Source organism: Chaetodon trifascialis, chromosome 7, assembly GCF_039877785.1.
Source record: "Chaetodon trifascialis isolate fChaTrf1 chromosome 7, fChaTrf1.hap1, whole genome shotgun sequence".
Taxonomy (NCBI): Eukaryota; Metazoa; Chordata; class Actinopteri; order Chaetodontiformes; family Chaetodontidae; genus Chaetodon; species Chaetodon trifascialis.
The window spans coordinates 692,014-705,312 of record NC_092062.1 but is presented as its reverse complement, the minus strand read 5'-3'; the positions used below and the strand labels follow the sequence as shown (position 1 = coordinate 705,312).

General features: G+C 41.7%; 1 protein-coding gene across 1 annotated transcript in view; it reads right to left on the bottom strand.

Moving 5' to 3' along the window:
- The window catches only part of LOC139333608 (aldehyde dehydrogenase, mitochondrial-like), a 50,988-nt gene that overhangs the window by 15,356 nt on the left and 22,333 nt on the right, over window positions 1-13,299 (bottom strand). The window contains exons 8-9 of the mRNA XM_070966146.1: window positions 5,638-5,740; window positions 4,952-5,136 (exon numbers count right to left, since the gene is read on the bottom strand). Coding sequence (XP_070822247.1) covers window positions 4,952-5,136; window positions 5,638-5,740 — 288 coding nt within the window. The remainder of the gene's footprint in view (window positions 1-4,951; window positions 5,137-5,637; window positions 5,741-13,299) is intronic.

Genomic DNA, 13,299 nt, shown 5'->3' with positions numbered 1-13,299 from the left:
GTAATGAAAACACGAAAATAGCGCACATCAAAGGTACTGCATCTGCTGATTTCACCACTTCACGCAAACCTCAAAAACCCAGTATTATACGAAAGCAGAGAGTCTGATGATCACGAGGATGTCTGCCTCCTCACTGTCCGACGAAAACTCGGCGAGTTAGCAGCCAAAGAGTAGCAGAAAAAAAACTTTGGTAAATCATAGAGTATGTTTTACGGAGCGCTCTTCATGCAATAACTTATCTCTGGGGGTACTTCCTTCCGGATCATCATTGGTGTTTCTATGGTGAATTTGGGTGGGTTGCTGAGCTATTGACCAGTGTAACTATGCAGTTAGTTTCACCGCTCCATCTCATGAATGAGCAGAGCGCTCACAGAGGACTCTGCTGAGCAGAAGTGTTATTTTACTGTTTTATTTGCATTTTGTCCTTTTATGAGAGCTAAGAACAATAGCAATCAGAAAAAGGCTGAAAAACTGTCTTCAACAGAGGAGTTTCTCCGTACACTTGGACGAGTTAACGGTACTCTGCTCAGATGCGCCTAAATGAGCACGTGGACATACCTGTGTTAAAACATTTGTACGACTGCTCAGGTTCATTCTTAGCATGTACTTTTGCACAGTCACCTTTTCCTTGAGTGAAAATTCAACTAAATACATTGAACGGAGTGGACTTCATTTTTGTTACGACGATGCTACAATTATGTTAGACCCCTATAGACCTATATGCACAGAATTTTTTTAAATGACGGTAATGAAACTGATACCGTTGCTATTTTTAGATACCGTGGGATACCTTATTACCAGATTACCGCCCAACGCTAGTTTGAATGTGAGCAAACTGATCTGTACATTCTCTGAGCACCCAACCAGGAATGTTGTCAGGGCCTGGGGCCTTCTGTGAGTTGACTCTCCTCAGAGATCTCTGCAAATCAATTGTGTCCTTAAGGTAAGGTTACTTAAATAAAACGTGACGTTGCTAAACACCGTTATGTTTCGGATGAAAACTCGTAACATTATTAACTATCATATAATTGATGAGTTCCGACATTCCGGTTCTTTAATTAACGTTAGTACATAAACATTATTCTTTTGAGACATGTTGTGCTCGCTTGGTCGGGGCTGTCCTCCTACACACTTTAGAATTAAACTTAACGTGTAGAAAGGGATATTTTGATTTGCTCTCATGTCTTAGAGATATCAGATATCACATTGTATGATATTTTTTAACAATTTCTTTGTATATTACTGTGTCAAATAAGTATTTGATCACTTGCTTATCAGACAGATTTCTGACCTGCAAAGACCTACTATACTGCTTTTAAATATTCCAACTCCACTCTGCTCATGATTCTAATTTAGTAGCACCTGTTTGAGGTCGTTAGCTTTCATAAAGGCACCTGTGCACCCCACAATCAGTCAAAAGTCTAACTAGACACAAGAGACAAAATTGTAGACCTTCACAAAGCTGGAAAGGGCTACAGGGCAATTGCCAAGCAGCTTGGATGATTTTTGGTGATTTTTTGATGATTTTTTTTTTAACAATTTATTTTTATATTACTGTGTCAAATAAGTATTTGATCACTTGAGTCAAACAATTTTAATATTTGGTGCAGAAGCCTTTGTTAACAATTACAGATGGTCAAATGGTTCCTATAGGTCTTGACCAGGTTTGCGCATACTGCAGCAGGGATTTTGGCCCACTAATCCATACAGATCTTCTGTAGATCTGTCAGGTTTTGGGGCTGTCGCTGAGCAACACGGAGTTTCAGCTCCCTCCAAAGATTTTCTATTGGATTTAGGTCTGGAGACTGGCTAGGCCACTCCAGAACCTTGATATGCTTCTTACGGAGCCACTACTTGGTTTTCCTGGCTGTGTGCTTCGGGTTGTTGTCATGTTGGAAGACCCAGCCACGACCCACCTTCAACGCTCTGACTGAGGGAAGGAGGTTTTTGCCCAATATCTCACAGTACACAGCCCCGTTTATCCTCTCCTTAATACAGTGCAGTCGTCCTATCCCCTGTGCAGAAAAACACCCCCAGAACATGATGCTTCCACCCCCATGCTTCACTGTAGGTACGGTGTTCTTGGGATGATACTCCTCCTTCTTCCTCCTCCAAACACGGCGAATGGAGTTAAGACCAAAAAGTACTATTTTGGTCTCATCTGACCACGTGACTTTCTCCCATGACTCCTCTGGATCATCCAGATGGTCATTGGCAAACTTCAGACAGGCCTTGATATGGGCTAACTTCAGCAGGGGAACCTTTCGTGCGCTGCATGATTTTAAACCATGACGTCTTAGTTTATTACTGATAGTAGCCTTGGAAACGGTGGTCCCAGCTCTCTTCAGGTCATTGATCAGCTCCTCCCGTGTAGTCCTGTGCTGATTTTGTCTCTTGTGTCTTTTGACAGCTATTTGGTTTTGCCCATGTTGGTAGTTAGACTTTTCATGTTACTCCTTGCCCAGAAATCCAGTATGTTGTATTTGGTACTTTTGTTGTATTCTAATAGTCTGTATCACATCTGCACTTCATAGAGGAAACTCCAGGATCTAGCAGTGTTTATATAATGTCATGTGCTCACAAGTTGGTGACAAGGTAGCAAGTACTTGATTCTAGAAACATAGGATTTTTATTAATCTCATCACTGGTACATTTAACTTTTGTGTGTTATTTCAGCTTCTGGTGTTGGACTTTTAACTTGTTTAACTAAAATAGTCAGGAGGCTAGCGAAAGCTATGGCGGAGCAACAGCCACCCGCGAAGGAGAAATTGTCCATACCGCTGCTGCCAACAACAGCATATATGGCGAAGACAACAAATAACCATAAAGCTAATATGGTGATTGTTACAGTAACACTCTGCAGTGCGTACGGTATGTTAGCGACTGTGATTAGCAGCTGAACAGAGTTAGCTTGTTTCTGATGCTAAGGGTAATGTTGCTAGTTGTCACAGCAGCCGCGCAGATGCCACAGGGAGGAGGGGCTTGGAGGCAGGGCATGAGTGCAGCGGAGAGGGAGGGGGAGTGATGTGGAACTTGTGTTGGTTCAAATTTTCAGGCTAAGTTGGCTCTCTTCTTGATCTTACCTACTGCAGCTTTAACTCTTTTGGTTCTGTGTAGAGGATTATTATCATTATCCTCCTCCTGTACCTGCTTCCCCCTTCAGCCCAAGGCCAAAAAAGACCAGGCAAGGCTTCAGCATCCCAGGCTGAGAAGCATCTTGTTGTGTCTAAGACAGTTTGTATTGTAACTTATTAAAGAGTTACTTTCCTTTTGAGACGTCATGTATTTCTCACTCATCGGACATGTCTTGCATGTGTGAAATCGATTCTGGTGTGACATTACTACAAAATTTGTTAAACTCATTGTCTGAGGCACCACAGAAATCATCTTGTATACAGGACACCATAGACATTTGGAACATTTTTTTTTAAATATACCTACAGTATTAATTTATGATCTTGAACCGTTTAAACTGTTCAAGCATTTTGAATTTCATTGTTTCAATTTTATTTCCTTTTTCTATCCTCAGAGTGGAACAAGCATCACAGGAATAAGTTGATGCCATCAACAGTACAGCTCAACCCTATCTACTTGCCATTGGGATGAAGAAGAGCGCCATCCATGCGTTCTTCATTGTTCTGGACAAGCAAGTTATATCATGCCACTCAACCAGACCTCTTGAAGTGCTCGATGAACTCCTCAAAGCACACTTTGTATTTGGTACCATTTATAATCAGATGCTCCACAACATTTACACCTTTATACAGACAACTGTGTATAATATAGATGTTAGCAAAGTCCAGGGAAGCCCATGTGTTGCTGAGCTCAGGGCTACACTGCTACAGTAGTTAAAGGCTACATTGACACACAGGATGGGCAACATATTTGCCATTTATCAGTCAATGCAATGGCATTGTTCTGTATTTGTTTCTGCTTTTTGATTTTTATTATTTTTTTTTTTTTATGCTGTGACTAATTTTTCAAAGTCCACCCAGTCTTACAAACCACGGGGGTCATTTCTTTTGTTTGCCAGGCTCACTTTGTGAGTACTAACATGCTTGTAAAGCATATGCAAGTGATTGTCTCACAAAACCAAACAAAAATGGAAACTTGTTTTGAACTAAATCTGAAGGTTTATATTTCTATTGCAATTTTGTAATAAATTTTTATTAAGACATGGATTCACTGGTTTGTTTGTTTTTCCACACAGTGCATTGTAAAGTAGAAATTGCTAAACACTAACAAGTAATGCTATTTAGAATGCATTTTATTGAAAAAGAGTCAATTCAAAATCAAAAAGGTCTTAAAGAAATGTAACACTCGGAGTAAATACATGAGTAAATAATATTTTACACTAGCCGGAGTTAATTAAGAATCAACACTGTTTTGGGAGTAGTTCCTTCTAACTTGCCGTTAAGTGGCTCTACCACTCGTGGAGAGTTAATTGTTAAGAATAAATTCTGGTTAACACTGAAAAACCCTTAGTGTTAAATATAAATTACACTCTGAGTGTTACTTTCCTTATAGTGTAAAACTTGATTAACACTTCTCAATGCAGTGTGTGCGTTAAATATTACTTACTAGAGTTGAATTAACTGAAAATTCAATACTATGTCCACTGTAACTGTCACTCTTTGTAGATTAGGACCATATGTGCACTGACCCAGTGTTAAAATAACTCTTTAAGTGTTGAATTAACACTGCTAATTTTACTGTGTAGTAAAAAATAAACATGTAATAATCTTGGCCATGACAAAAACTAAACAATTAAATGTTAGTGTCAGGGTGTATAATTAATTTGGGGCGGGGTGGGGGTGTGCTCTAAAAAAAAAAAGAAAAAAGAAAGATATCATTAAAGGTTTCGTAGATATATGTTGTGTTTATCATTTTATTATCTTGTTGCAAAAAAAGTCAGTGCTGGTGTATGACAGTGAACAAGTGTCTGTGTTACCTGAGGTCCCTGTTCTGTCTTTAAGTCAAAAGGGTTCCCCACCACTCGTCTCTTAGCTCGATCAACACTCCGTTCCATAAACTCATCATAGATGTCTTCTTGGACATAGGTTCGGGAGCCAGCACAGCAACACTGGCCTTGGTTGAAAAAGAGAGCGAAGTGGGACTGCTCCACTGCATCTTCCACTGAATGAGGAAATGTCAAAGACGACCTTAACTTTCACATGGAGCATATTCTCATAAATAAACAATACTAAAAAACTCTTCAACTTTTATGTCCATCTGCCACTTATAATGCATTTCAGGACAGACAGGTCCTGTCTTAAAAGAGTAACTGACAGCAGGTGAAAATCAATTTTGCTGTGATATAATTTCTTATCTTTCTGTAATGACGTATGAGTATACTGAGGGAGTGACGGTACAATAATCATTGCCATTTATATGAGGTAAATATCCCTCTACATACATAATTTCTGTTGATGCTGTGCTTCAGATGTGCATATTCTCAAAGAATGTTACAATCAAATTACCACAAACCAGTTGCACAAAAATGAGGCAGTTGCCTGCTTTGACTGGATGCTAATCCAGCTGTGATTAGAATATACAGCAGCAGTTATATCTGTAAAAAATACAAACACAGCAGCAAATGGTATCTTGTAGCTTTGGAAACACTGACAGAATACATACTGTTGGCATCGGACAGGATGATATTAGGACTCTTTCCTCCCAGCTCCAGAGTGACTTTCTTCAGGTTACTGCTACCTGAAGCCTGCTGGATCAGATGACCCACCTGGTGGACATATGTTGGGAAAGAAAGAGATGGTGACAACTGCACTTTGCCTGAAATGATTTTATGGGTGGAGATGCCATTTCAAGTTATAAAAAGGCAATTACCCACACTGATAGACTGGAAAGACGTTTGTTAACAGAGCAGTGTTGAAGGTCATAGTCATAGGAGGAGACATCAGCAGCGTTTTTTCAAGCTGGAATATAACTTTTGACCACAAAACAGCAAAGGTAAGACATATTTTCTGATTTTTTTTTCTGCTACTCTTTGGCTGCTAGCTTGCCGAGTTTCCGTCGCACTGTGAGGTGGCAGACATCTTCGTCATCAGCAGACTCTCTGCTTTCATACAATATCAGGCTTGTGTGGTTTGCATGACGTGGTGAAATGAGCAGAAGCTCTAAAGTGGACATACGCTATTTCGCTAGGTGCTTCCTAGCGTGAGCATTGATCATTTGAACTGGACACATCTCACACTGCCCCCTGTACAGGCGGCGCTTGTATTGAACAAGTACAGGTCAGGGATTGCAACTTGGCTGAAGTATTTTCTGCTCTGTATTTCATACCTGGGATCCACTGTCTTCTGCCTGAAGCCTTCTTTTTCTACAGTGTTACGACTATGTCTTTGGCTAGGTAGATAGTGGTAGAGTTTGTAATCTCGATCCACCGTTTGCTTTTTCTGTCGTTGGGAGTCCCTCTAGCAACAGCGTCTTGAAGTGAAATTTGGCTCGATTTTTCTTTTTCTTTTCCTGTGTTACCTGCTGATGCAAAGGGCGTTGATCTTAACTTCATACATTCTTGATATTCCAAGACATGCTTGCGGCTAAGGTGGTGGAGTAAATTGCTGGTGTTGCTGCCTCTGGCGACAACTTTAGCCTGACAGTGCTTTCTCTTTTAAAAAAAAAACAAAAAAACAACAGACACGGCTCCTGTTTTTGGCACAAGTTCTTCTGTGTCATTATGTTCTACTAGTTCTGCAGCTTCACTTTTGGAACTTTCAATGTCTATCCCATCCATCTTCACCATAACGTAACACCAGAGCACTACAGCTTACCCTCACCACGCCCCGCACCATGTGTGTTTCTAAGCGCAACATTGGAGACAGTCCTGTCTGAAACAGCGTTGCACGGCATTCCAAATGTTGTGTAATCACATACACCGGTGTGGCGGTATATTAAAAATTCATATCATAATAAAAATATACACTGGTATTCGGTGTGATCCGGTATACCGCCCAGCCCTAACATTGAGGCCAGGGAAACTAATCACACTACGAGCAGTAAGGCTGGGCAAAACTCAAGAAACAGCCCCAAGACGATTGCAATGCCAAAGGCTAGGGGAAATATTCCTAACTCACCATCTGACAAGCCAAGGGCCAGAAATAATACAGGTAAACCCACACCCCACAAGCCAGACAACATTCTGTTTGGGGACTCTAAAACCAGGAATCGTAAGACTGAAAATTTCACCATGAATCGTGCATCTGTCAGAGAGCTAACAAAGCTGCTGCCAGGCATCCTCACTGCACATCCAAGTGATTGGAACATTATTATTCATGTTATATCTTTTGACATTCTGCAAAGGAAAACTGTTTTGAGATCCTGGAAAAAGACTTTTGCTATTCCAGGAACCCAGACGTTGGCAGGAGTGCATAAGGGGCCATACACACCACTGAGTCACATTATGAGTTGCCGTAATGAAATTCATGCAAGTTGGATCAGCCTGTGATTTCAATTTTTTGCTTAGATTTTTCAGTGTGATTTGGAATCCTCCGCTCAATGGGCTGATGATTTTGGTTTCCACTGACCATTGTTGCATCATCTTGTTTGCAACAAACTATACAATGTAAATGAGAAAAAGATTTCCATGCCTTTTATCAGCTCCTCTTTGAAATGACTTTTTCCACCAGATGTCAGTAACAATCCAAATAATAGTGCTGATTAATATCAGCTGATTTAGTTCTCACTGATGGCCTTTAAAAAGGATTCTCATTACCAAGGTGTCACACAAGAAACATCTCATGATGGGTAAAAGCAAAGAGCTCTCGCAAGACCTTTGCAACCTCAATTTTGCAAAACATAGTGATGGCATTGGTTACAGGCGAATTTATAAACTTCTGAACATTCCAGCCATTCCCTTACGAAAAAGAATTGTACTTCAAGTTTATTTTATTAAGTAATATTAGGTAAAGCATAAGTATATTTTTCCAAGTATACTTTATGCTGCAAGTATATTAATATCAATTTACTAGTAGTATACTTCTCAGGCTGCTTTCCCACCAAACGCCTCAAATCGCGCCTCAAATGAAATCGCGACGCGCCAGACGCTCCAGTTTTGACGCTGGTACAAAAACCCCTTGCGGCGTCATCGCGTCGCGCGACAAGCCCGCCCAACAACAACATTTCTTCCGCCATTTCATTCTCTCGTCGACCACGTCCGTACGTCAGCACGTCGATGACGATCTCAATGCTGACAGGCTGTCGCGGCGCGTCTTCACGCGAATCCGCCGCAAAAGTTCAATAATTTCAACTCCAGTGATGAAGCGATAACGCGACGCGATGACAGCGATTTTCGCGGCCAACGCGTCCATCGCGCCGCGCAATCACGGCCATCACGTCGCCCGGCAAAATGACGCTTCACATCGCGTCTTTGCATTGACTTTGTATGTAATCTTGTGGTGCAATCTTATTTCATCGCGTTTGGTGGGAACGTAGCCTAAGTGTACCTCTTCAATACTTCTTGGGACTAAATTGGCCCATTTTTAGTTTATAAATAGTATATTTTTAAGAGAATAGTTTAAGAGAACTAAACTTTGAGTACACAGTTAGTTTACATTTAAGTTTTATTTTATAATGCAAGTATAATACAAGTAAACTTACAGTACTCATGCCCTGCCTCAAAGCCCCTCCTCCCTGCAGCAGCTGCATGGCTGCCGTGGCAACCAGTAACGCTAGCCTTAGCATCGGAAACAAGCTAACTCTGCCCAGCTGCTACATTACAGTCGCTAACATACCGTACGTGCTGCAAGCTTTATGGTTATTTGTAGTCTTAGCCGTATATGCTGTTGTTGGCAGCAGTGGTATGGGCAGTTTCTCCTTTGCGGGTGGCTGTTGCTCCGCCATAGCTTTCACCAGCCTCCTGATGCCACTCACAGAGGGAGGGGGTGGTTCGCAGCGTGTGCGAGTAGTTATCTACAGATGAGAAGGTTCAGGGGCTGGTCCTTTGGTGTCGGTAACAGAAGAGGAGCAGCTCTTTCGATGGCTTTGACCCAGACAGATGGGTTGGGGCTGGCTGCAGGATTTTGGTCCACATGAATGAATGTATGGCAAAACTTTCCGGTTATTAATAAAGTTGAAAATAAAAGTAGACAAAAGATTACAATAACGCACCAATAGGCGAGAAAAAGACAAACGAGAAAATGAAGTTACAAGTAGACTGAAAGAACTGCTACCTCCCTTCTGATGGACCAAAACAGCTCCAGAAACCTGCCTTTGCTGAGCCATCTGACATTGTTGTGCAGCAAAAGATCGTCAGCATTTGCTTCAACATCTCTGAGGAATTCCCTGAGCATGAGATGCTGATAGGAAGAGGATGCCCTGAGAAAACTTATCATTTTCATTATTGTGTTCATCATCTCAGCATGCTCATCTGACAGGGTGGCGCAGAGGACAGGTGGATGATGCAGTGGTATGCAATGAGCTCAGGACTGTCTTCTTTCAGTCTTGCTACAGCTCCTCTCTCTCTCTCTGTCATGGCAGGGGCTCCATCTGTGGTTACAGAAACCACTTGTTTTGGCTCTCTTCCTCGCTCTTTTAACGTCTCCTTAATGGCCAGGTAGATGTCCTCTCCTCTTGTACGGGTCTGAAGGGGAGTACCACCGAACAGGTCCTTACAGAACACTTTCTGGTCTTTGTTGAAGAACCTGACAAAAACTAACAACTGAGTATTGTTAGTAGGGCTGGACGATTAATTGCATTTGCGATAATATCGCGATATGATAAAACGAGATTTCCTAACCGCAACTTGCGCGATTACAAGTTGGTCACGAGACGCGAGCTACAGCGGAGCTCTCGAACACACCAATTTTTCATCCTGCCCTTTAGCCTGTTGCGCAATGGCCTCTGGCTCAACGGAGCAGTCAGAAACGGACACACGTGAGACTTTAGTCTCGAAGAGGAACAGCACGTCGGTGGTGTGGAATCATTTTGGTTTAAAAAAAGAAGATGTTGCGCAGCGGCAGGTGTTGTGCAGAACATGCCGTGCTACCGTTGCTACTTCACGGGGTAACACTACGAACTTGTTCCAGCACTTAAAAAAATACCACAAAACCATATATGACAGTTGTCTGGCCAAAACGCCGAGCACCAGCGCGCCTGGCAAGCCAAGTACCTCAAGGCAGGGATCACTGACCGAAATGTTTGAAAGTGCCACCCCGTATGAGCGCACTTCAAAACGGCACGCAGAAATCACTCGGGCAATAACGGAGTTTATTGCAAAAGATATGGCGCCTCTCAGCACGGTGACCAAGCCTGGGTTCACAGCATTGATAAATACACTGGATAAACGGTACAGTATACCATCCCGCACATACTTTAGCCAGACTGCCATACCGGAGCTGTACAAAAAGTGCAAAGATAAAGTCGCCGCGGAGCTTAAAACCGTGGAGTTTTTTGCTACAACAACTGATCTGTGGTCAAGCCGCACAGCTGAGCCATACCAGAGTCTCACAGTACATTTTATTGATGAGGACTTCAACCTTAAAGCTCGCTGCCTACAAGCAAACTATTTCCCAGACGACCACACAGGGGATAATATTGCAGCCGGCCTGAGAGAGGGGCTTGCCAGCTGGGATCTCCATGAGGAAAAACATGTCTGTATCACGACAGACAACGCATCAAATATGGTGCTGGCTGCACAGCTGAATGAATGGATGAGGCTCCAGTGTTTTGGACACAGATTACATCTTGCCATTGGTAAGTTATCATGTCGTGTGTGTGTGTGTGTGTGTGTGTGTGTGTGCGTGTGTCCGCGCGCGCGCGCAGAGAATATGAGTGTGTAATGGTAATTGATTGCCTTGTATCACAAAACTCATTGTATTACATTACTTTTTATGTCTTTCAGAAAATGCACTCAAAGATGACAGAGTGTCAAGGGCAACAGCAATGTGCAGGAAGCTGGTGGGGCATTTTTCCCACAGTTGGAAGAAGAAGGCAGCACTGACGGAGGCACAGAGGGAGCTCAAACTCCCTGAGCACAACCTCATAACTGAGTGCCCAACAAGATGGGGATCTAAGGAAATGATGATTGCTAGAGTGCTTGAACAGGCCAAAGCCATTTCTCAGGTATTGTCTGGTGAACGATATGCGCGCACCCTCCTCCCAACCTGGCAGGATATTGACGTGTTGGAGTCAATTCACAAGGCACTGCATCCACTACTGGAATTTACAGATGCTCTTTCTGGAGAAGAGTATGTGAGCATCTCCTACCTCAAGCCTGTTCTCCACCTTTTTGCCACATCAGTCCTGGCTGAAGATGCTGAGGACACTGACCTGACTAAATCAATAAAAACCAAAGTCCTAGCATACCTCAACAACAAATACGGAGACCCAAACATCCAGGAGCTTTTGGATGTTGCCTGTTTCCTGGATCCTAGGTTCAAAACACAGTATATCAGTACTGACAACATTCCTGCTATCAAGACCCGACTGAAGACAGAGATGGTAGACTCAGCAAAACGTACATATCATCAGGTAAATGATAATTACATATTTCCCAAAAACACAATTTTTCTGTAAAATTTAACTGGAAAACTAATGGCTGTTTGTTTTTTAATCCAATAGGAGAAGAGGTCCCGTACTGAAACTGCTCAGATGCCTCAAAGTGCACAGCCCGTGGAGGAAAAGGTGAAGAGGTCTCTTGGCAGTTTTTTCAAGACCAGTGCAGCCTCTCCATCTTTGCCTGTAAAACTTGAAGATGTCGCAGAGGCAGAGGTAAACAGTTACCTGATGACTCCTGCCATTGATGGAGAAGATGATCCCTTGGCTTGGTGGAGGGTGCACAAGATAAGCTACCCACATCTGTGCACCATGGCCCGCAAGTATCTTTGTGTACCTGCCACAAGTGCTCACTCAGAGCGTCTCTTTAGCACAGGAAGGAATATTGTGACTTGCACTCGCTCATCTTTGAAGCCAGCAAAAGTCAATATGCTAGTTTTCTTAGCAAAAAACCTGTGAGCCACTGAGAACAAAACTGTTAGATCAATATGGCAGTGCCATACGCAATGTGAACTTTAGTCTGTGTGGTGTGTTATTGTTGTGTTCTTTTGATAAGTGAGGTTGATCTATATTATAATATTGAATTTTTTGTCTGATTTAACAGTGAATTTCTCTGTTTTTTTTTTATTTATAACTTTATTTACTTTGATTCTACAAAATATTTTCAAAGTAGTAGAGGCAAATTCTATGTTGTAGTGTGAAATGTAAGATACATATAATTTTAATTTATTATTTTTTTCATAAGAATGTAAACTTTGCACAGTGTTTAAAAAGTGCCTTGTGTTTTTACTTTTTACACTACCTTTTTCTTACAGTGACTTTGTTTAAATTACTTAAATGTATCTGTATTCTGTAATGAGCACTTAAATAAAAATGTCTTTTATTTCAAGTCATACATCTTTTAATTTAATTCTAACAAATTGGCCCAGCCTATGGGAAAGAACATTTTATACAAAATGTATCTAATATTGTGTTGGTTAGATTTAAATCAATCATTATGTTTTGTTTTTTTTTGGGGGGGGGGGTGGAGGATAAAACAAAAAAATCGCATATTAAATCGCAATCGCAATATTGGGGGAAAAAAATCGCAATTAGATTATTTTCCCAAATCGTTCAGCCCTAATTGTCAGACACATCAGGGGACTCATCTACAGCCAAGCCTATACATGGTGCCTCATGGATGGCTTCATTCAGGTGGGCTATACTGTGTTAATATCTCACTTTTCTTTGTGGCTGATGATATCAGTCATCTTCAGAAATGTGATTGGCTCAATCTTCACATGTGGGGGGTCTGGGAAAACATCCATTCAACTCCGACAGTGACTAGCTCCTCTGGTTGTAAGGCTCCATTTGCCAGATCATGATTGGCCAAGTGGAATTTGAAACCTGAGACTCTAGAGAGTTACTGAAGGCAAGATGGTGCCGTCTGCATAATTTTAGGGAAGTGATAAGTGGGAAAACATTTATGACAAGCAAAAGGATTGCCTGCTCATTTGAAAAGAGAAAACAGCTTTCTGTGGATTACTCTCTTGTTATGGACTATATATATTTGTTACCTTTGTTGATGTTTTCACACCGTTTTTGATGGAGTATTATTTGTTATGTGGATCACTGACAGACGTAATCCATGAGTTGTGTCAATTTTTTTTAAACATGGTTATTTGTCTGCTGTTGCCGTGCATTATGTGCTTTCCAAAGGAGCCCCTTCTTTTCTTTCGCTGTGGGCAACTTGACCGAGCATCATAGATGCACAGAATCTTGTCAACGATGGTTCTCAGATGACGTGCTTTT